This window comes from Pangasianodon hypophthalmus, chromosome 8 (assembly GCF_027358585.1).
Source record: "Pangasianodon hypophthalmus isolate fPanHyp1 chromosome 8, fPanHyp1.pri, whole genome shotgun sequence".
Lineage (NCBI taxonomy): Eukaryota > Metazoa > Chordata > Actinopteri > Siluriformes > Pangasiidae > Pangasianodon > Pangasianodon hypophthalmus.
The window spans coordinates 7,322,350-7,348,246 of NC_069717.1; the positions used below are offsets into that span (position 1 = coordinate 7,322,350).

Here is a 25,897-nt window from a genome sequence, read left to right on the forward strand (position 1 = left end):
TTCAACCTCTGCAAACACAAACATGCCCCTGTATGATAAGGGCCTATTTTATTATTGCCTTTAAAAAGTCACAATAAGAAACCCATCTAAACGTGTGGCCCCTCTACTATACACACAGCCGACAGAGGTTTTGCGCTCCTACCATGTGTGTGCCACGGTGAAGCGCCTCTGTTTGTGGATGTTGTTGTTGAGCAGCATGCGACGCAGCAGGCGTGGTGAGTTGCGGGGTGACAGACGGGGCGAGATGGCTGCGGGTGAGCGGCGGTGCCCGCGAGGGCGCTCCTGCTGCAGAAGGTTCTCCCTCAGGATCTTCACCAGGTCCTCGTTCAACCCCACATGCTTGGGCATGGGCGGCACAGCCAGAGTGTCCTGCTGTGCCATCCTGCAATCCTTCCGGCTCACTCCCTGCGGCTGTTAATCCCGTCCACCAGCTCCCAGCCCGCGCCAACGGGGGAGCAGGGCAACTCGGCAACTCCGTTTCTCAGCCACCTCAGAAAGGAGGAAGGGCTCGGTGAAGAGCAGAGCGAGCCGGTGTTGGAATAGTGAGCTCCTGTCAGGACGGCTGCAGAGTGGTGTGGTGTAGTGCTCAGAGTGGGAGAGCAAGACGCGCAGGGAGGGAGGGAGGGAGGGAGAGAGTGAGTGAGTGAGTGAGGGAGAGAGTGAGAAAGAGGGAGGGGAGAGAGCTGTCTGCAGCTTCACGCTGTGCCTTGACTGCAAGCTGATGCTTCGATAAAGATGTGTGAACGACTATTGAATGTTTCAGTGTGTATGTGTAGTGTGTGGATGTGTGCATCTTGTTATGTATCTGACCGAAGAGATAAGAAAACTTCATCTCAGATTACTTGGCAGCTTTTCTAATAAACAGAGCTGTTTTATTAAATATCTCTAGACCCACACATCTTAAAAAAAAACCTCAACCTCAACTCATATCTACTAAAGTATTACTACCCAGGCATTTCTAAAGCATGTAAGAGCTATAAGAAATGAACATAATACAAAGATGCTTCATACTTGTGGTAATGCTTCATACTTGTGGTATAAAAATCACATGTTTATTAGTTTATTTATCTTCATTAACCGCTTTATCCTGCTCAGGGTCATGGTGGATTAATTTCACATTTATTCTTCTTCAGTAGCCACTTTATTATGATCAGGATTTTGACGGATCAGGAGCCTATAAGTGCAAGAGCCGCCTTTGTAACTATTTTGTACAGAAATCAGAAAAAAGGAGAAATCAGAGAAAATGTGGAGGAAGTATCGATTGGAGAGATGCAGACAGTGTATAGTGAAAAGAAACATAGCTATTTTTATAATGTGCTCTGACAGGAATGATTGTTTTTATTTTTGCTGTTCCTAACAACCATTTGGGTAATCATTTCTCTCAAATCATTTCTTATAGAAGCAATATTATTGTGCTTACATTTTGTTGTCCCACACAAATAGATAAACTGGGTTCAGGGATCTGCTGCGCATGAGAGAATTTGATTTCCTCTAAGATTCTCAGTGGCTGTTTCTCATCACTGTACTTGTAACTAGTTGCAGAGGGGTTCACACTACACAATTCAAGAGGATATCAAACATGCGTGAAAACATTAGAGCCTCCGTGATCACTCTCAGACTGAGAAAATTGTGTCACTGAACCGTTCATATTACAAGAGCAGTCACCACGGAAGTGTGCATAAAGTAGTTGCAGAACCGGTAGGGTGTGGTCGTTAAAGTGACCCAAAATTAGTCCGTGACTAAATAATGGGGGCTAAAATCATGCAATGGGCTTTAGTGTAGCCGTATCCACCTCCTATCATGTTTTTGGGAGGTGGGAGAAAACTGGAGAACCTGGAGGAAACCCACACAGACACAGGCAGAAAATGCGAAACTCTGCACAGACAGTAACCCGAGCTCAGGATTGAATCAGGGACCCTGGAGGTAGCAACGCAACCCACTTCACCACCATACCACTGATAAATTCACATTTATGCATAAATCAACACTTCCAACTCCAGGGGATACATACACACTGCACATGGGATAATATAGTGCAGTGATTCAGCTGTTCTGTTTATTTTTTCTTCACTAGCGGATATAGAGCCTGAAGAAGCCACACTCATTTTATAGCACGTCAGCTAGCTTGCTAGCTAGCAGACAATGATTTGTACATTCCCGTTAAAGGTGCTTCTGGTAAAATCTTCCTTTTATCTTCTGACAACCATCATATTTTAAGTCATAATTTATATTCCTGAAAAGTTTTGTTTGACATGATGATGTCACTAACACTACTGTAGTAACAATTTCGAACTAAATTTCGAATTTTACATGGCAAACACAGGCAAAAGCAGAGTGATAGACTCAGTGAAACGTCCCACTGCAGTTATAGGGAATATAAGCAGTCTTGGAACGCCGCACGAACAATCAAATTAGTGGAATGGAACTAACTGTTGTAACTGTTTCAATGATATATTGGTTTTATTTCTGTTCAGTTGAAGAGTTAAACAGCCAACATATTATTTTAATCTTTTATTATGCAGTTCAGATTTTTACTTGCTTTTAACTCACCAAGAACCCTGACAGTGTGGGAAATCTTCTGCCAGATGGCATTTCTTTTATTTTTTGTCTTCATAATTGCTCATATTGTTGTTATACATTACAGAGAAGCCAGATGCTACTATAAATAACTTTTTATACATGATCACATGACATACGAAACTATGGCAACAGCATTTTTCCTCCCAAGTCATGACTGGTCAGTGGTACATGACTGCCACTTCTAATTAAAGTTAAAAACATATGAACTTCATCATGCTTCTCACAATCCCACAGTTCCTGACTCATATTTTTATGGCTACATATTGAAATGAATGGGGTCCCTGGAGGACTAGTGGTTAGACCTCGGTGCCCTCACCGCCATGCCCTGGGTTCAATTTCTGGCCAGGGAACCAACTCTAGTGTGCTCCCAGTGCCACTCCCAAGCCTGGATAAAATTGGAGAGGACTGCGTCAGGAAGGGCATCTGGCGTAAAAACTGTGCTAAATCAAACATGTGGACCAATGAGTCGCTGTGGCGACCTTTAACTGGAGCAGCCCAAAGAAGAACAATATCGAAATGAATGGGTGAAAAATTTCAGATGGCAAATTTGCCTTCAGTGTGTCTGTACCACAACACTAGGGTAAGTATCATTGTTTAGTATGAAGGCTATTTAATTTCATTTTGCAATAAACAATTAGTGTAATACAGCTGATGGAATTCCATGTCTGATGAAGAGTAAAGATGAAGTTTAACTCATTAACAGTATTATTCAACAAATTAATAACATTTATTATGGGTTTTATTAGACAATAACCATCTCACCATTTTACCTGCCAAATAATGTTCCCATAGAAGAGCTGTTCTTAACCCCACTGCTGGTGATCTACTTTATGGCAATTTTTCTTCTGCTCTAAACACCTCATTACATTTATCAGCTAATTACCAAGCCCCTGACGAGCTGCATCAGGTGTTAGAGAAAGCACAATGCAGCACAGCGAGTCCTCATTACTTCGGAAGAGAACTGCTGCTGATGAGTGTTCTGTAAGTGCTTTGGCAAATTACAGACCCTCAACAGGCTAACAAAGCACAGGCTACTGGTGTACTTTTGGCTCAGTGCCAAAACAACATGGCATTATTACAAAAAGAAATTTGTTAACTTTATATCTTAATTTCCACAGTATGATATGAATTTTGCAGCATAATCAGATTTTACCGTGATATACAGTGCAGCTTCTTACAAAGATACAGTGAACAGAGAGCTGTTCTTTTCTCTGATCATCTCCCACATATATTGAATTACACTGCAAGTCCTCAATAGAGGTATTACGTAACTTCCAGCCATTTCAATAAAACGGCTGCTTGACACCGTTTATTTTGTGTCATTCCACTGAGTTTTGTAGAAAACAGAAAAACCATTATGTAAAACAATTTCAGATGAGATGACTACAAATAAAAAAATAACAATGCATTGCAATATGTGAATGTGGAATTAATACATATGGTCATTGTATAATCCAGTTTAATCTTTTTTTTTACATTCCATCATAGAAATTTGTGCAATTTTCACTTTGAATAATACAGACTGAAGACGTGTAATAATACAATAATACAAACAGTTTTTATAAAACGTCATGATACAATACTCACACTATATAGTATTTCTTATGAAATAATATATATATTCAATATATATTCAATAATATTAATATATTCATAAACCTATGCTTACTTTTCAGATATTGCAAGACACAACTTGGTAGCTAAGGACAAAGATTAGGGTATTCTATGGACAGGAGAATGGCTGTAGTATAACAGTTTTACTAGTTTAAAACCTGGCACATTAATTCAGAAGTCACTTACTGAGAAGCAGTCACACGTGTGTGTGTGTGTGTATAGAGGATTTTACAATGGCTTCCAATATAGCTTAGCCAATCAGATTTTAGAACAGAAACTATCACTTTTACAAATAAAACTACACACTTTTCACATTATTCCATTACTGACAATAAAACACTGATCACATAATGCACATAGCACTATTTTTTCGTAACGTTTTCAACTCAACATATTCTGAAACACTGCAAAGAGCACATGAAAAGACAGCATCTACAGACACCGGTGTGTTTGCAATATCATCCACCCTCTTTGCTCTCTCCCTCTTGCTCCACCCCCAGTTGCTTTTTGAAGAGCGGAGACCTTTTCTCGAGCAGTGCACGGAGAAAAGTAATTGGGCCTCAAAAGCAACACTGCTTTTAGTCAATAATGGGGTCAGAGTCAGAGCTGAGTTCCTGTGTTCTACTATGTGGGCTGCAGTTGTTATCTGCACTTTTACCGTGGGAAAAAAGCCCATTAAACTCAGGAGGATGGAGCATCACGAGGGCTTACTGACCTCACAGCACCTCACCCATATTGACTTCTTCATCTGTACAGTGTATAGAGATCAAACAACACAAATGTCGCTGATAGAGCAATATAAATGGGACGCTGGGGTCACATGAGGAACATAGCCTTCTGAGATGAGGGAAGTACCGATTACGCAAAACATTTGTTCTCTACCTCCGGTCAGGTTGCCAGTTTTCTTCCTTCAATAAAGGGCCTTTTATTAAAGAAATACAATATCAAAACCTTAGAGTTACAGCATATTATTCAGTTCCACTGATATTTCAAGATTGCAAAAACCTTTTTAGAAACTAATGTAATATTAAACTAATGTAATATTCACCAAGGGCCATTAATCCCATATTATTTTGAGGCCTGATGAAAAAACAGAACAGCTTTAAACTGCTAATGTGCTTGACTGAATGTATGTGAAAAAGCAAGAAAGCCGTAAAGGTAAAATATTGTGTTCCCAAATGGAAATGATAGTGGGATGTCCTGCAATCTTTTTTTCTGACTCCCAATGATCTGAAGAGGCTTTTTTGTGCTTAGCAATTTACAGAGAGGTAAGCAGTGCTTCCTTTGTAAAACATGAGGTACCAGAACAACTCTCTGGACAGAACAGTGCTCCAAACGCCTCACATAATACAGCAGTGTTGAGTGCCATCATATAGGCTTAATAGCATAGGTATGATGTCCCTACAAGGAGGGATTTCAAACATAACATTTCAGTGATGCCACGTGAGGACTGTAGGAGTCAGCTACATGTTTCCTGTGTGCAAAAATAGCTTTTGTATAAAGAAAATAGGAAAGATATCAACAAAAGCTGCATGTCAACATTCAAAGTAATAAGTTATCTATCCAGATACGAAATGTGAGCTTTCTCTGTCTCACTGTGTGGAGCACTCAATAAGTGAACAGATGTGTCATCTCCGGACTTGTTACAGCCTGCCGGAACTCCAGACGTAACATGGCCAAGTATTTGGGATGTCACAAACCAAACACTTTTACCATCAAAAAATCTTATTCCAACAAGGTAAAAATAAAATACAGCTGAGAATTAGAAACAACAATTATTTCATTTATTTTGTAAAATGAAACATTTTAAACCATGATCTACTTCGGTACATGTCTGTCCTTTCAGGTAAGCGAGTAGTCATTGGTGTGCAGTGCCTAAATTTTGGGACAATAAGACTTAAATTAAAACTGTTTAAAAAAAAAATTACCCAATTTTGCCCTGTGAACAAAAGGCTTCATAATATGTGCTCGACCTCATAACAAATATTTTGCTCAGGGCACTGGATCAAAACAACATAACATGAATATAACACCAATAATAATATCAATTAAAAAAAGCTTGCCTAATCATCCAGTTTACTCCATAACGCAGCCATATAGCTTACAGTCTCTTCACAATGTTGCGATTTGCTCTGCTCGACTGTGGCAGTATACAAATCCCAAAATGCACATACAGCACAGGGTTGAATTTTGTATGCAATGGGCCACAAGTAACAGAAAGAACGCTTCCCTTGTATTTTAGCATATTGTTCTTCATCACCTTTGTTTACTTCTTTAAGAAATGACAGTAAGTCAGCTGTCTTTTTTCACCATGTCCATCATGCCTGAGCACATGTGACTGATAACGTGAGTATGTGAGTGGAAATGAATCATTTTTTGGAAGGGAGGTGACACATAAAAAATGATTATTCATTAAAATTTTTTTTTTTTTATTAAAAGAAAAAAAAGTTGCAGAGGTACGTGAATACAGGCGCTTCAATTCTGAGAGGTGCTGGATCCTGTTTCAGCAGGATCCGGGAAAAAATGAAGTACTGGATGTAACCATTACCACCGTCTGCATTTTATTGGACTTGCTTCAAACGGAATGGTCGGGAGAATTTCATTTGAAAAATGGGTAAGACTTTGTTTGGATAGTCTGCAATACGCTATAAAACACCTGTTAACTGTTTCACAACAATATGTAACAATTATGTTTATCTATCCATCAACAATGTCATAAAATGTAGCAATAAAATTCACAATGAATCAGAAAATGTGATATGACTAGGGATAAGTTTATAGTCTATATTGACATATTGTCTGATAGACTGGTTGATAACAGTCACCTGCATTGTCTACAGTGGACTATACAAACAAAGTGCAACAGATTCTGAAGACAGGGGTGTCATTAAAAACCAGCTACCGACATCCCTCCCTCAATGCCAACAGCTCAAAACATGGAATGATGCCCTATGTCAAAAGCATTGCCTAGTGCTTTAGAGTCAGTTCATATCATCCTCTGAGGTACATCATAGTTTGTTAAGATGCAAGTAAAAGCGAAAAGAAAATGCAAAGGTTGGTTCTGTAACTACAGAGGTTACAGAGATGATATGATATGCTTAATTTTTGTTCATGTTTACAGTTTTACACACCCACTTCTTGAACCGAAATTATGTAAGATCATTAAGTAGAATTAAATCCTTTTTATACCCCAGCTCTGTTGAGTTGTGGTTGGTCAGAAGGTGTTGATTCATTTTCTATAACAGCGGCTCTGACAATCTTTCCAGCTGTAATTCAGATGAAAAGGTTTAAATTAATGCTCTCATTCTAATACAGTAGTGTTTTCATAGTAACAGCTAATTCGAAGGGAATTAGATACAGGATGCTGCTCGTATTCTCAGACTAATAATAAACGTGCTGTTAGTTAACCAAAAAAGGTATAATCATTGATATGGTGAAGGAGAGATTTATTTAACATCTATGCTTTGTAACAGTCTGTAGGTTTCCCCCCACGGGAGAGTCTTCAGAATAGAGGACTTTGCGCTTTCTGGTTTGTCGAACATTAAATATAACTATAAATGTATAACTATAAATATAACTATAAATGTATTTAAAAAAGCATATTGTGAATTGTTCATTAAATAATTAACAATTGCAATCGTCTGCAAATTGCTGTGGTATAAGTTTGAGATGTGGTGTTATACATGCTTATATATATATATATATATATATATATATATATATATATATATATATATAGCTTTAACATTGGCTTATTCCTTAAAGAGGTGGTGGAGTAAGTTTTAAAACAGTTTTCATAAAAGCTGAGATTTTCATGGAAAGACAACACAAACTAGAGCTACCATTAGAGAATGACGTTTACTAGTCCAGCTGAGGCTGGGTGAACACTGTATGTGTATCTGGGAAGTGGATTTAATGTCAACACCCAGGTCAGAAATAGCCTAGTACTTTGAATTGAAGCTTTCAAACACATCAATAATAAATATTTCCAACCATGGTTAAAGCAGGTGTCTGATGCTGTCAGCTGTTTATTAATGTTTGAAGCACAAGCACTCAGCTTGACCAAAATGCACCTAAATCGACCAGAGTCAGATTCCACTTTTGCTCATTCAAAGGAATAAAATGCTCTGTATCACTGAAAAAGCATGCTCTTTGCCTCAAGACAATTTCATAGCAGGTAGAAGTGGCTCCAGCTGGAATCCATTTTGACCACAGTATGTGTCCAATGTGCAAGTCAGTGAATAATGATATTTTTTGTATGGAAAGCTTTCTTGCATAGTGCTGTGATGGTATAACATGACAAGGAAATCTGAAATAGTCATACTGCTTTACCAGTATGAATAATAATATTACAAATATGTCATTATATCAGAGAATTCCTTGCTCCCTACTATGATTGGGGCTTCCTTTTTAAAGAGCAAACATACCAGGAGAAAATCTCAGAAAACAGAATTTTGATGAACTACTGAAGGCTAAGCGCGACCCACTATACACAGCTGTTTCAAAAATATTCTAGTTTCCCCTCACCAAGTAAGTGAATATTTGAAAAAAATTCATAAAAATCTGTCCTATTGGGTTATAACCCATAACCCATATATGGAGGTCGATATTGACCTGAAATGTTGGATTGATCAATGGGAAAACATTGTGACACGCTTTCCAATCTAAACACATCCAATCTATACAGATTATCCATACTACTTGGCATTTTTAAATTATTTTTTCTTTGCAAAATTAAATTCAACAATAGGATCTACAATAAAGTTGCCAGACTATTTAGCTGAGCAATTGTATTAGTCTATTTATAAAGATTCGCTATTAGACTACCAAAATTAGCTTTCATGTCTTTTTATCCATTTTATTAGCTTATAATACACTATACACTGTTTACTCTGTATGCACTATTTATATGTAGCACATGAGTTTACATGAGTGGATGAGGTAGATGGAGCTGTGAAAGAATGAGGAAACATGCCATTTGAAGATTTCTCTTGATCCACCTCGCCTCAAACATCTTTTGTTCCGTGTACCATACCGCATGTGTAAGCAAATACCTCTGAAGTTATCTGAGTGTGCGTGTTTGTGTAATCCTGAATCCAGAAAGCAAGCCCAAGACATATTCAACACTATCTATAAATACCAAATAATGCAGAACCTTTAACATTTGACCTTAACTATAATTAAATTCAAGCTAATTGCTACTTGTGATCAGGTTCTGGGTGACATTTGTACTGTGAGGATGTCAGTATCAGCATCAGCCTCTCTCTCTCTCTATATATCTATATCTATATATATCTATATCTATCTATCTATCTATATATATCTATATCTATCTATCTACCTATGTATATCTATATCTATCTATATCTATATATATATATATACACACACATATATATGCACATATGTAAGGGATAATCCATGGCTAGGTGTGCATTACACAATACAAGAACCACCTGATGCGAAGCGGAGTGCATTAAAACATGCCAGCATTGACAACTTAAAACTGTTATTGATGTTTGCAGTGTAAACATCGAAAAAGGATAAAAACAATGGTTAATTTTCGTTAGTTATTTTACATATGGGTCATTAGATCTAGAATTCTGCCCACTCTAAATAATACACAGAGATAAAGTAGTGCAATAAGATTACATTTATTTGAATGAATTATAATAAATAGTTATTAGAGAGAGAGAGAGAGAGAGAGAGAGAGAGAGAGATTGTGCATGTGTGAATTACCTGCATCTGTGATGCGTCGCTACTAATAATGAAGATGTGAGTTTAACTACTCTATGCAACTGTGACTGTATGTTACTATGGTTACAGTTGTTTAAAGGCAGTGCTTTAATTTAGAACAGTGATTAAACTGACTGGAATTACCTGTGCTTTCAACGGTTTGATTGCACACCTTCCAGCCAATCAGATTCGAGTTCAGACAGACCATGGTATATATATATATGTTCTTGATTCTGATTGGTGAGAAGGTATGCCTTCATTTTATGTAACAGTATGGCTCTGACAGTAGCTTCAGCTGTAACATGAACAACTGGTTTATATTAAACCTGTTTGTTCTAATATCTTATTGTTTCTATAGTAACAGCTCATATACGGGGACTTGTACGGTGGATGCTTTGCATAATCTAAGCCTGATAATAAATGGATTAAAAAAACATTTTGTTTCACAAAGAAAAATATTATTCATGTGGTGAATGATGGGAAACAAACTTTTTTGTTAGGAGACATTTATGAGGAGTCTCGAGTGTCAGTGCTTTGTAACAGTCATGGTGCTTTGTAACGTCTCACATGGGAAAATCTTTAGGACAAATTTTATGCTTTCTGGTTTCTCAGTAAAATGACAAGCTGCATTTCTTAAAGAGAGAGAGAAAACGAGATGCTGGTGAGGGTATACCTGTTTATCATTGCTATAACATAAGCGATAACAGGAACTGACTTGTCTGGCAGATGTTCCACAACATTAAATGTAACTACAAACCATTAAAAAATGCAATGTGTCTTCATGAATAAATTAAACACTGTAATCACTGGCCAGTCGCTGAGGTATATGGGGAATACACACTCCAGACAGTGCTGTTATTTGAATACCTCAGTGTGAATAATTTTCATATAACAGTATGGTCCGAAGTATGTTCTTCCATACATGTTTACAATTTTTTTTTTAAAAAAAATAATGATTTTTGAGCTTGCCTTCTCTTCATTTTTGTAGACAAAATACAGAATATCACCTTTTATTTTAATTGCAGCACTACTGTTCTGCTGTCAATTTGTTAGTTAACTGAAATATTGTGATACATATATGTCATAAAAGGATGTTCATGTATCATAATATGATATTTTTATTATATTGCCACCACTACATAACATCAGGAAAAAATATATAATATTTAGACCATATATTTAACATTTTTACATATTTCAAACGAACTAATTCTTGAAACAAAAAGCTTACATAGCAATAAAATATCTGCTAATTTAGTAAAAGGTTCAAAGTGGTACAATATAGCAATGATTCTTGAGCGTGTGTGTGCGTGTGTTCCATGCCAGTGACTAAGTGGCCTCGGCGTACCCTGTCAGAAGGCCGTCTCTGCCTATGTGAATCATTAGTTGAAGGACGGAGGGAACAGTGCCCCACCATCACTGGCCCATAGCTGTCAATCATCCTCCTACTAATACAGCTCTGAAAGAGCCTGAGCCTTACAAGCAAAATCGCCACACACACATACACACATGTACACACATGCGCACACACACACTTGCCACCTCTGCTTCTCTAGATTACCTGAGCCACCAAGGCCATTTCAATTCCTCCAGGGGTAATGAGACATGCTTCAACATCTCACACCTTAAACATCTTAATCTTGGCTTGTTACAGCCTCTTCAGCTTCAAAAAATCTGCAGCAAACCTTTATGATTAGAGCACTGCATCATGCATGTACACACACACACACACACACACACACACACACACAAACACACACACACCCCTTCCCCACAACCCGTTCGTCTCCCTGTGTGACGTCTCCTTGTGTTTCGCTTCTGTTACCCTTGGCAACATGAAGGGGGAGAGACAAGTGTGTGTGTGTGTGTGTGTGTGTGTGGCAAGAACCACAGAACTACACACTCCAGAGGAATGAGAGGAGGCAAATCTTCAGAATGCATTCCAACCAAAGCTACTAGAATGTACACACACAAACACCAACACAAACCTACACACACATACACAAAACATGTATGGCGACTCCCACAGACTCGCACATACTCCTCCACTCCACACACACGCTGCGTATTTACTATGTCTGTATGTGCTTGGCTGTTCTGCTGGAGTTTCCCCACTGCGCAGCTATCGTTTCTCGTTTGATCACAGAGAACTCTGAATGTTCTAGTGCCAGCATAGCTGCTTCAAGTCATAACTGTAAAGCTTTACACAAACAATTTAAAATCCTCTCTCGCTGCCAGCCACAGACAATAAAACTATTATCACACATCAAACTTAAGATAAAAGCTTATGCAGTATTACACCTAGTTTTATCAGCACAACACTTTTCCTAAGAACTGCCAAGGCTGCACTATAAAAAAAAAATAAAAGTGCAGTCCTGTTGTGGTATAAGAGTTTTATACTTTTATAGTCGACTCTGTATGGCTGTAATGAACTGTGAATCCATCCAGTGTTTCACAAGAACAATAGGAAACATTCCCCTTGTGGTGAACCAGCTACGAATTCTGCTTTTTAGGCTGTTATGTATAATAGAAACACAACAACCCAATGTCCTAAGACACCTCAAAACGACCAAGTGCAGCGGCAGCAGTGTTTCAGTGTATGAGCATCCATTCCTCTGAGCCTCTCAGTGCCTCAGCAGAGTGCTGTGTATGCAGAATACCTGTCTACAACACTGGCGCCCTCCTGAGGAGCTCTGAAACATAACCAGGAAAAAAGAACTGCAGTACACAAGGCGCCCTCTCATGGACTAGGAGATGATGCACCAATATCAGTTCTTTTTTGGGAGTAAAGAAGTACTTCTGATCCCACAAACAACTGAATTCCATCCAAACAGAAAAAGAGGATTTTCATTAGACATCTGGCAGTTTTGCATCATGTGGGTTACGATGGATGGTTATGATGATCACCTACTGCACCTAATTTTTTTTTTTAGTTCCTTTAAAAAATATACCAACAAAAAGGCGAATAAGCTTGACAAATGAATCTGCACATGCAATTACTATATGTTATTTAAGAAAAAGTGAATAAATACATTAGACACCTTAAAGAAATTCTCAGTGATTTTTTTTATTCTTTTACGTTATTGAGCAACTTTTACATTCTGGCAGCTGTCAGTAAAACATCTGTTCTCTGAAAAACTCCAATCTCCGTCATGTCCTAGGTTCTGCAAACAACAGACTACACAAATGACATGGACCACTCGCATCCAACCAGATAGGACAAGGAAGAGTCTCTACTTAACTGTCAATCCATAATGCATTCAAGCCTTCTAGACTAGGCAGTATTTCTGATGGCTTTAAATATAAACACTGAAATAAGGGTCTGTATTAGTTTGAAATTTGAGTTTGAGAACAGCTAGCTCCAGCTAATGTCCACTGAAATCACTGACTATTACATTAAGCCTTCACTGCCTTAGTTGTGGATAATCAAAATTCCCAGATGTCATAGTTTTGGTTAGAAGTCATTGCAGAAGGCTGGTACAAGCCTCTAACGCTACACCAGACTGACAGGTCCTCTGTTGCTAAAGCTCAAGCTCATCAGAAGCTGCCTGTGCTGCAGATTCAGCAGCTCCAGACTTCTTCTTTACAGTAATGAGCCATCTAAAGTGTGCAAGAAAAATGTGCACCTGTCTTTCCTGAGACTGAGACAGCAGAAAAAGCACACTGGCACAAATCTTGAATTTCTCCAAAGGTCACGCTGAGATGAACACATGAATAATTGGCTGTGGGCTGCATGCTACTCTTACCTTAGATAAGATGACGGAGCAAGCTCTGCTGCAAGCTGTACTGTATGTCCAGACATACACTTACACGGAAATGCTTTCTGCAACAAGACCACATTTAAGTCCATAATATGTCCATGATATAACATTAAGCCAAAACAGAAAATTCTGGAATAAAGTTACACTATGTTGGGCCATGGTATTAAGCTATATTAAGCTTAAAACCTTACATTTTTTTAACCCCAACTAATTAATAAATGGAGCCACTCTGAGGTGAATACAATCACAGCAAGCTAGAACATTTCCTATTTATAAGATGTACTAGAGAATGAAAGTGATACTGATCAGGGGTGGATAAATCAGTAGCAGATTGCCTCCATGGCCAGGAGCCAGTGAAGCAAAATTGGCCGTGATCTCAGGGTGGGAGGGTTGGCATTACTCTCTCTCCTCTGTCAATCACTGTGATATCAGACAATTGTGGGCGCTTGTGAGTTCATGTATACAGAAGAGAGCAGATACCGCTTTCCTATGTGTGCGATATGCTCCTTTCTGATGCAGCAGTTGGAAAAAAAATGTGTCTGGCTGGTTTCACAGGTCTCAGAGGAAGCACATGTTAGCCTTCACCCCACTGGTTTGCAGCTGTTGTATGATAAGGGAGAGCTGGCTGGTGGGAGGGAATTCGCAGAAAATGGGGGGAAAATCTCATATAACTCTCCTGCTATAAGTAAATAAAGATTTGGGCCAGACTTGAATAATATTTTTTCTGTGCAATACAAGGACAGAACACTAGAGCTCACAACCAAAGCTTTGTCCAATGACATGTCGACTTTTTGTCGAGGGCACAACCCTGATGTGCTATAAGATCATATACTCCCTCGCACTTCCCTTAGCCGGGACTAAAACACTTAACAAGCTAGCTATACGTTATTACATCATGTTAGCTAACACTATCTTGCCTAGCCAGTTAGGTTTCCGGGCAACCGATACTTTTATTTTTACTCCCAATACACATGCAGTAGTTTATTAGCTCATTGAATTAATGAGTGCTTCATGAAATGCATTCACTGCTGGGTCGCTCATTTATTACATTATTAATAGTTACAGTAAACACTTAGTGATGGACAGGAAGTGATTTATTCACTAATACAATGCAGACATCTTTTCAGCATTTGTACCAAGAGAATTTGAATCTGCAGTTTGTACTGTTTTACAATTTGTAGAAGATGTTTAATTTTTTTTTTCTGCTGTTTTCACTAGACAGGATCTTGTTAAAAGTTGAAAGCCCTGAAATCCTGTCCATTATTCATTCCTCAGCTGACCAACCAAGTGTCTCTAAGGCACTGGGTAGAATTCACATTTATGTAAGATGGATCTCAAACGTAACAGGAGTGAAGTTAATTCATTCATTCATCAATCTTGAGTAACTGCTTTATCCTAGTCAGGGTGTATCCGGGGCCTATTCAGGGAACACTGTATGTGAGGCAGGAAAACATCCTGGAAGGGATGCCAGTCCATCTCAGGCCACCATGCACACACACTGGCACATTCAAAGCAATTTAGTGTAGTCAATCCACCTACCAGTACTATTTGGAGGTGGGAGGAAACTGGAGAACCCAGAGGAAACCCGAATGGACACAGGCCCATCATTAATGTTACTCATTTATAGACTTCCTCTTAGTAAGCAGGCCAACTCTGAAAGCTTTGGTTGGTTACACAAAACATCAGGATGATGGTGTGATTTATGCTGTGTCACTTATCATCACACATGTTCAAGATATTATATATGTCAGTTGATCAAATCTGTAAATACACCAAATTCAAACCAATACTGAACTAGAACAATACCGAACAGCATCAACCTTGACACCAGACAGGTACATCGCTAGCAACAAGGTAATATATAAGAACTTGCTTATCAAAGCAACTGAGCAATATAGCCTGCTTTTTACCTTTTAATCTAAATATGCATTTTGTTTATTAGTGTTTATTATTATATGTGGCCTTTATTTCTGGCAGGCCTTTAATTTAAATTAGCTTTGGTTTATAAAACCCTTAAAGGTTTTATGTAGAACCTTACAACAGAACCTATCATATCTAAATATGAAAAATCCTGTCTTACTAATTGTTTTTCACCACAAGATGGCAGCACTCTACTGTATCCATACGCTTGTGCTCTGTGTATTGAGATTTAAACTGTGATATTTATTAACATAAGGATCTGAAACTCAGTGCTCCCAAGATTCATTTTACTTCGATTGGCTATCCTTGTAGATAATTATAACCAAACCACTAAACCTAAGCTGCAGTTAGTGTGGGATTCGGGGACCACGCCATCTGTTCATCTAGCTTTAAAGTGTGCTGTATTTAACGCTTCATGTTTTAGGCTTCATGTTTTTCAGCAAACTATACCCTGACAAATATAGAAAATAAGTTTGTGCATTTTCTTCTGATATTTATGAGATTTATGTGCTTGTTGACTTGAGGGTGAGTCATCGAGAGCAAAATTACAGTGCAGTTGAAAGCCAATCTCCACTGGTTTCCTCGTATACGAAAATACTTTTGTAATCACTCGGTGCTGTGAAATGACAGGTCTTAGGTCTGCTTAGGTCTGACAGGAAAGAATGTATTGTTCACAGCTGGAGATGTCATGTAAAACAGTCACAAAGATGAGCTGAAACGACATCACTGTCTCATGCAGCATTGATGCAAAAACCAAATCTGCTCTTGCACCACTGAGCAAAACATAAGCATAAATCCACTTTCACAGTGAGAATTTCCACCCTCAAAAACACAAATGTTTACATTCTTCTTCGTGGGATTGGAGTGGCTACGTGCTTTCCGTGTTACCTGAGCCAGAGGAAACTTATTGGCTCGCAGCTTCTTCCAATACACACACACACTCGGAGGCACACACAAAAACCATATGAAATAGATCGAGCTGGAAGAAATAAGAAATCTAATAGTACTATCACTCAACCCAGCTTCAAAACTAATCTGGGTTTCGGGTCTCCTCATGGCCTCGCTTGATAGAATGGCCCAGAAATGTCAGGAGTGCAGATGCAGCAGCACTGCATCGTGCCAAGGTTTTCCACCCAGGCAGCAGATCCGGCTCTGACCTTTCAACCGCAACTAAACCAGCCACATCAGGCTTTTGACACGAGACAATAGATAGACTACAGTCTGGTTCATACAGAGCTGCTGTATATGAATCACAAACATGTCCAAACAGGACGACTGAGAAGCCCTGGCTTTCGAATACAGTACTCACATTTTTTTCATTGTAATTTACACAGAGCTTTTGCCTTTCCCTCAGTTATATGCTCTTCCTCTTATCACAGCTGGAAAGGACCAAATACAATTACCTGCAAATACCATCAGAGATCATAATCGAGGATAATCGATTTGTGGAAATGTGAGTTATTATCGCAGCTTTTAAGCTGTTACTCTTAAAGGTATCTCTGCATTGTGCCAAATTTCTCGCCTCTATTCAAATAAATAAATATATAAAAAATAGTCAATAAAATAAAACGAAGCATTTATCTCTGTTGGGTTATTGGTACAGTATGTTGGTCACAGATTGTGTCCAATGGTTCTGAAAGGAGGCCCGATACCAACCGACACCCTGAAATACAATCCTAGTGTATGTTGCCACGCTAATGAACAGTCAAAAGGAAACTGCGGTCTGGGCATGTTTGACGATTAATGATGGCAATCAAAGCGAAGCAGACTGCAAACTGTGCTCTGAAAAATACACAATAAGGTCAAAAGTTTATGGCCGCCTGACCATCAAACCCATGTGGTTCTTCTGTTTCCAAAAAGGTTGGAAGCACGCAACTGGAAAGGATGTCTTTGTATGCTGTAGCATTAAGAGTTTCCTTCACTGGAACTAAGCAGCCCAAAACTGTTCCAGCATGACAATGCCCCTGTGCACAAAGCAAGGTCCATGAAGACTTGGTTGGCTGTGACCTGCACAAAACCCTGACCTCAACCCCAGTGAATACCATTGGGATGAACTGGAATGCCAACTGCACCCCAGGCCTGCTTGCTTGATATCAGTGCCAGACCTCACTAATGAGCTAGTGGCTGAATGGGCAAATCCCCACAGCCACATGCCAAAATCTAGTGGAAAGCCTTCCCAGGAATAACAGCTAGGTGAGTGAAAAGAGCAGCTCTTGCCCAGTATGGTTTTCTTGACAAGTAGCCACTATCAGTCACTGACAACGAGGGATTCGAATGCAATGAAAACAAAAGACGTATTTTATTTATCTCACATGACCCACCCCTAGTATCTGATGAGGGCAGATGTAACTCACAAATCAGAAACAGAAGGGCCTTCACATTCAACACAGTGTCCTCACACAGCTTCAGCTCTGGCCTTGAGGACACACCAAGAATTAAATACTGGTTATGATTTATTAATTGAGAGATATTTTTTCAACCACAGAACAAACCAGAAGTTTTAAAAAGTCTCCACTGAATAAATCTGAAGAGTACAAACTGCAGTTGGTAAAGCTGAAGCAAAATAAACATACTCTTGCTTACACCTACGGATTTTTGACCGTCTGCTGTTGTCGTCCAAGTGTTTTGTTAAATCATGATTCAAACACTACTCTGTCAGTAACTAATGGTATGAGCCTGTTTCAGTTAGATTGGTCCAAAAAAAAACACACACACCTGAAAGGAAAGGCTCTTGTTACAATTTCCTATACTGGTAACTGATAGGGAGATATATATCAAATCCTCAACCTTTATTACAAATGCTAGTGTACTTGTGTGTGTGTGTGATGCACTCACGTCCTTACATTTTTTTTTTTCATCTCTCTCTTCACTAAACCGATCTGCTCCCCTACAGAGCCTTTGACACTTCAAGGATGATGCAAAACTGAGAATGCTGGCAGAAAGACTGACCCAACCCTGGATCCTTGAAAACAGCAGTAAACACACACCAGCTGTGGCCTTGCACACACTTGAACATGCTGGACACTGCATTTCAGCCACAACCAATGCAAAAATGCTCCATGGGTCGCACAGAGTTCATCAACAATTCGAAATGATGGAGCAATATAAAATAAAACAAATCCTGATTTACGGCATCAATATGGAGGCAGTGCATAACTAAATATTTAACTTTTTTCTTTTTAAACAGCGTCTCTTTTTCATACTCCCTGGCAAGTTGCAAATATTGAATTCCATGCCCAGCTATTAATCTCTCCCACACCCACGTGTCGATGAGACAGACTTCATCGTGCCGATTGCCAGGAGCTACAGTCAGAGCCTATCAGCCAGGCCGGCAACACGGATAAAAATGAAGCTTGTGTTAATGATTTCATTAAAGTTGAGGAAAACTGGACTAAAACACATTTCATTTCGACATGATGATTTCCCCCTCTGAATAATGTATGCTGCATGCCCAGGCTCTGCTGCTGCAGATAAATGCGGATGTCAGCGGCATTTAAAATACACCGGGTCTCCTATGTCCAAACAACGGCCTTTCATTAAAGCAGAGAACTTCCTGACAGCCAGATGCACCATCACAAAACAACATGCCCTTTCTTGAATAGGAAAGAACTCTCTTTTCTTTTTTTTCCTTTTCTACCTTGACAGCCTCTGTAATGAGAATTATATTATACTGTAATGCACACACATCTGTTCTAGGGCTTTTAAACAGCTGCACTCACATTGGAAACCAGGACACAATAGGAAAGACAACCAAAGCTATTTCAGTAGCTTTCAGTCAATAGCAGAAGCCCAGGCACTCTTACCTTAGAGATGTAATTGGGTATCAGGGACGGACCGGAGAAATTCCACAGTAAAGGGCATGATGAGAGAGAAAGACAGACAGAAAGAGACTGTCACTCAAACATATCTATCCCCATGACTTACAGCACAATAACACTCACAGTATCGAAATCAGAGCAAAAAATAAAAGCACTGCATATTAAAACATTATTTACTATGCATCACTATGCCTCATCCTTCAGTTCAGAGCAAAGTCAAAAGTTCTGGTGCAAACCATTTCTGCCTTTGATTTGCTTTTATTTGCATCATAATGTTGCTGACTAAGGAGGTAAGTTCAGTGATAAATACAGTAAAAAAAAAAAAAAAAAGAAGCATAATAAAGATGGACAAGTTTTTTTTTTTTTTTAAATATCATTCTCATCCCAGAAGATTAATTCCACTTTGGAAAAATTGATCTCTCATAAATATTTATGGTCTCAAACCACTGATGCCTATACAGTGACTTTGCATCTAATCTACATAGCGCATAATTGAATAGAATTCTGCACAACGCCTCCCGGGTGAGACAAATAAAATCACTTTAGCTGGGTGCTGCCCTAATTGAGGCTTTCGATACTGTGGAGAATCATTACTGACATCGAGGAGGAGACAGTGAGATAGAGACGGAGATCAACACAGAATATTAAGACCAAGACTATATTCAGTACCTAGACTGACAGTAACTTGACCTTTCTTACATTGTAGTTCATGTTCCTAGTCATACTGTGTAGTATCACAACGCCACTGTTTAATTCTTATATCACAGCAATCTGCCAACAATTACAATTTCTTATTTATTAAAGAACACATTTTTATCCATTTAAAGCTACATTTAATATTACGGAACATCCACTAAACAGGTTCCTGTTATCACTAACAGTTACATAACAGTCATTCTCTCAACAGCCTCTCTTTTTTCTTCCACCTCAAGTTAAGAAGACAAAAAAAGCAGATTACCAAGAAAGAGCAAAGCCCTCGGTCCTGAATACTTTCTTGTGTGTGAAAACTTAAAATTACGACACTAACAAAGGGACTGACACTTGAGACTCCTTCTAAATACGCTAAATAAACATCTCCTCAGAAAACTTTTATGTGGAGGTCCACCATACAAGTCCCCATGTAAGCTGGTACTATAGAAACAGTAACATTATATAACAAGCACATTAACAAAAACCTGCCATTTGTCTATGGTATAAAGAAATTAATCACTACCTTCTGACCAGTCAGACTCGAGAATTAAGCAGCAAAGGGTTATAAATGACATCGCATTACTTCATGACCAAATATCCTGTTTCACTCAGAAATATGTCACATTATGAAAAAACAAATATTATGATTTCTTTTTCATGTTGTCTTTAACCTTACTTGCTTGAATAATTATATATTAAAAAAAAAAGTCAGTGGAAAATGACACAGAACCGTATCCCAGCTAACCTTCTGTATGAACAGTGAATACATATAATCACAGGTCTAAAAGTGAACTGTAAATTTGCATTTGCTGGCAGGGGGAAGGGGTTCCAGCACTTACTCATTTTCTCATTTCATTGGTTTGGCAAACATGCCTTTATTTCTCCACGGGTAATAATGCTCCCCTTAAAGTGGCATTTGGTGGAAAGGGAGGGATGACATTACTGTCCCTGTCTGAAACACACACAATCAAATATACTGAATATGCTGGATATTATTTTACATTATTATCTTGTTACGGAAGGGAAGCAATCTGAAACGTGAGAAAGAACTCGGAGACCTATTTTTAGATAAGCATTTCAATACTATGAAGTGGTGATGAAAGCAGCACGTGTTATATGCAACAGACCACGAGAGGAGAGGAGAAGAGGAGAACCTTCAGCCCTTGATTATTCTCAGTGTAAGGGTACCATAACAATGTGAGTTTTTAGGTAGCAGGTGACAAATATAAAATTGTAGTTAGTTATTAAGCTAGCACATTACATTAAAAAAATTCCCAAAACTAACATTATTTTACTGCATAAGTTAAAGGTACTTTCGGTAAGATTTTTTTTTTTCAAGATTAGGTGTCTCTAACAGTTACGTAGGTGGGTTCAACATTTGAATGATTTTTTTTTTTAACTACTTGAGTCCACCTCCCATTACTGCCCATGTTCAGGGAGCTCCACCCCCAGGATCTAGAGCATCTAGAAAATGACTGATAGGAGGCCCATCCAAACACAAACAAGCAATCCGGACGGAAGTTAGCTTTCCAAGTGGGTTTTCTCAGCCGCTTAATAAACTTGTGCTGAGGCCATGGCTTAAACAATTATTCTTCATCATGTTCTACATATATATACATATATACCTCTGACTGTTACAAAGTACTGACACTGGAGACTCCTTCCACAAATGCTAAATAAATGTCTCTTCACAGAAAATTTCACCACATCAGTTATTACACTCATTTTTAAGCATCCACTATTCATACCTGTGTAAGATGTTAATATAGAAATGATAATGTATTAGAATGAGAGCATTAATATAAACCTGTGACTATGGTCAGAGCTGCTGTTAAAGAAAATTAATCAACACCTTCTTACCAATAAGTTTTCTGCCATGAATTCCCCCCAGCTGCTGTTAAAGAAAATTAATCAACACCTTCTTACCAATAAGTTTTCTGCCATGAATTTCCCCTTTCAGCACATCATGGCTTCCAGCGTGAATGTTTCCTGCCCTGTTTTCCTTGCTGTTTGCTTCGTTTGTGTTTATGTCTTGACTTCCTGGTTTTGACCCATGCCTGTGCTCACATTTCTGATTACAGATTATACTTGTTTAATGCTGCCTGCCTGTGTTATGGACTTTAATGATGATTGCTGGATTTGGCCAAATAAACCACCTATTCATCTTACACACTTGTGTCCTGCTGCTTCTGCACCTCACCAGCAAATGTTACAGCAGACTTTGCTCAAGAAGGACATAGTGAATTAGTGTTAGGGTTTTGTGTAGCAAGAGAGCTCTTGCCCTCTTTCTCTTTCTATGCCAGCATAAGACTTGGTGCATTTCCTGCTCTCAGTTCTCTGGGTTGCTCTGAGCGAATATGATGGCATCAAGTTTCCACCGTACATCTTAATCTTACAGTGCGAACTGTACTGGTTGCACTTGGCGGATCCTAAGCCTGATGAGAGAGAGAGAGTGAGGTTCATATTATCACGGCTTACCGGCAGAGCACGTCAATGGGCTGAACCCCGGGTTGCCCGAGGACACCCAAGCCTGGACAACATAGCAGAGTTTCCCAGCCTTCTGAGAAGTTGTTTCCGCTGCCCAGGTACGAGCCCCTAGAAATTTTTTGGGAGAGGGCTATAATCTGCGTGTCCGCCAAACACAGTCGGCCAAACACAAGCTACTGCACAGAGAAGACGACTGGAGACAGAATAAAGTTTCAAGCCACGCCTTAGCACAGGACAGATGAGATGGCCTCTCACATCCAGTCCAGTCCATTTCCTGACTCTGGTGAGGACGTCGTTGTGCCACCTCCTGACTTTATGGATGATGTCATCGCACCACCTCCTGACTTTGCAGATGACAGCAGCACTCCACTTTCTGACTTCATGGATGATGTCATCGCTACGCTACCAGCAGACGTCATTGTCCCGCCACCTGATGAATTCGCTGATGACGTCGTTGTTCTGCCACCTGACTCTGCTACTAACCAGTCGGCTATAATCCTTGAGTCAACTGACCCCTGTCTAGACAAGCCGGCATGCTGATTCCTCGAGCACCTGGACTTCAGTCCTAATCAGCTGGTGGGCTGGTTTCCAGATTCATTCGACATGGCTGTCATGTGCCCACCTCCCTTTTTTTGCAAAGAGGGATGTTGTGCTTCCCCACTTCACTAAGGACATTGCTCCACCTCCCCGCTCTCTTAAGGACATTGCTCCACCTCCCCGCTCTCTTAAGGACATTGCTCCACCTCCCCGCTCTCTTAAGGACATTGCTCCACCCCCCTGCTCCACAGAGGACGTCACTCCGCCTCCCTACTCCGCTGAGGACATCGCTCATCGCAGCGGGGCCCCAGGTCCCCTGCTTCAGGAGCTGCACCTTAACAGGGAGTTTCTGTCATGAACTCCCCCTCTCAGCATAAGTGACAGTGTTCAACGCATGATGCACAAACAGCACTGCTTTCGTGGTTTTTGTTTATATAGACATGTACACTTTTTTCTGGTTCCGGCCTTGTCTCCGCGCCGTCTCGTCATCGGTTTAGCTTCCTAGTGTGTCATGGTTGCTCTCACATGTTTTGTATTTGTTCTAGATTAGTTTGTCTATTTAAGCCCTTGTGTTTCATTTTTTCAGTGCAAAGTCTTGTCCATGTTAATATGTGTTTCTAAGCCTTAATTCATGCCCTGTTTTCCTTTTTGTTTTCCTCATTCATGTTTATGCATTGACTTCCTGGTTTTTACCCACGCTCATTTTATTCCATCAATGAATTAAAAAGGTTCACAATGACTAATATGAACTAATGATTTAATAATTATGTTTGCAGTGTTTTACTGGCAATGTTTCTAAGTTGACTAGAAACATTTATAACATTTACAGTTCAATTAGTAATTTAACAAAGATTTATATGTTCATTGATGTTATTTTAGTCAAATTCAAATTCAAATCCTTTCATGGACAGAATAAACAGTTCATGCAGGTTATCTGATTAATATTTAAACAAACAACAATTAAATCACGTGTTTTTGGCTTTGCTAACATTATGGTTTATTAATATTAAAGTTTAGGGTTTCTTTAATGTTGACTAATAAAACTAACTAATGTTAATTAAAAAATCATGTCTATATAAAAAAAAGCCACTGGGCTCCATCACTCTCAGGCAAATATGTACCATGTTCTTTCCTTCAGGGTATAAACACTGGGGTTTTTGTAGTTTAGTAACCTGGGAAAGTTAATGTATTGAACCTTTAAAACTCATTTACGACAAGTAATTGGACCCTAAAGGCCACTCTGGCACTTTACATTTTTGGTCTCCTGGCGTACAAACATGTACCTGCACTGTAGCTTTTTTTTTTTTGTACAGTAAATCATTATTCCAATCACAGTCATGCAGCCATAGCTAGACTACATTAATTACTTTCTAGCATAAGTACGAAGGCTTTCCAGACTTTCCAGCCAAGTGAAGCCAGAAACTGTGCACAATTCTAGAAAGGAGCGAACCGTTATTTATTAAACCAGTGTCACCAAATTGTTTAGTTTTTTACATGATTTTTGGTTGATGGTTTTGGTACCAGGCCATCACATGTACAGTATAATACTAAAAACGTGTGAAATGGGAAAAACTGACAGAAAATTTAGAAGAAAAATATTGTTCCTCTTTCACTTTGTCCTCCATTATGGCAACATTTATGCTACTTTACAGTGATGCAAAAAAAAAATGAGACTGTAAATTCAGTTTTAAAATGACATCAGTGAAAATGCAGTTTCTTCAGTTTGTGCTGTTCCCACCATTAAGTCCAAAGTGAATCACCAGACTACTTGGGCTATGCCACTGTAATCCATCGAAGAAAAAAAATTGAGGCAAGCATCACGTTGACTGGTGTTTTGTAACATCACAGGATGTGGTGATGCATCATGTACACGCACACACACACACACACACACACAGAGGCAGAATGCAGCAGAACCTCAGGAGTCTGTCCACAGGGTTCAGTAGAGCTGGCGCAGTCCCCCACCGTGTCATGTAGCACCAGCTACACAAAATCAAGGATTTTCAACTAAGGATCACCGACACTGAGCTTGAAGAATATATACTGGAAAGAAAATATATCATATTAATTATAGAGTTGTTGCTGGAGGACAGTCATATGCACTCTAAAGGGAGGGTAAATGTGTAAAATGGACATGCTCAGCAACTAATGCAAACTCTACAGCAACCTAAAATACTAAATTACTAACTGGAGTTAAACCTTATTTTCCATTCATAGTATAGCATTACAGAACCATATGCAATGTTTAACTTTTCACTTTTTTGAGGAAAATAGTGGGGATCCACATAGATTGGGTGAGTTCGGGGCAAGATGTGGGGATGGGGTGAGTCTGAGGAAGTGGAGCAGTACTCGATCCCCTGAGCTCCATCTCTCCCATCTTCTCTGATTGCACATTCTGCTCCACATGGCACAGTAACTGAGGCTCCCTCACTCTGCCTCTCTGTGGCTAACCTCATTATTCTTGTCTTGAAGGACTATATAGTAGAGCAGAATGTCCTTTACAACTCGGTAACCTATTTTCTTCTCTCTATCCCAGCCATCAAGAGGACTAACTGGAAACAAAGTAAACCGAACCAAAATTGAATAGAGTAGAGTGAATCCGTCTGGTTTTCATTCCTTCTGCATTGATCAGGTTTAGGAAATGAACCTCTGCCCTCTTGTTTTTGAAGCAACAGTGTGTGATTTTTTTGGTTAAAAATGAAAACATCATTATTAAATTTATTGTCGCTTTTTTTTTCCTTTTTTTTTTTTTTT

At 39.1% G+C, this 25,897-nt stretch overlaps 1 protein-coding gene across 2 annotated transcripts in view; it reads right to left on the reverse strand.

The window, feature by feature from the left end:
* Window positions 1-25,897, reverse strand: part of pde4d (phosphodiesterase 4D, cAMP-specific) — a 139,111-nt gene that overhangs the window by 103,240 nt on the left and 9,974 nt on the right. Inside the window, exon 1 of one of the 2 annotated variants that reach the window (XM_026928265.3) lies at window positions 143-603. The exons of the other annotated variant lie outside the window; for it this stretch is intronic. Within the exon in view, the coding sequence (XP_026784066.3) occupies window positions 143-381 (239 nt within the window). The 5' untranslated portion in view covers window positions 382-603. Of the gene's footprint in view, window positions 1-142; window positions 604-25,897 lie in introns of those variants that run through there. 2 annotated transcript variants of the gene reach the window in all.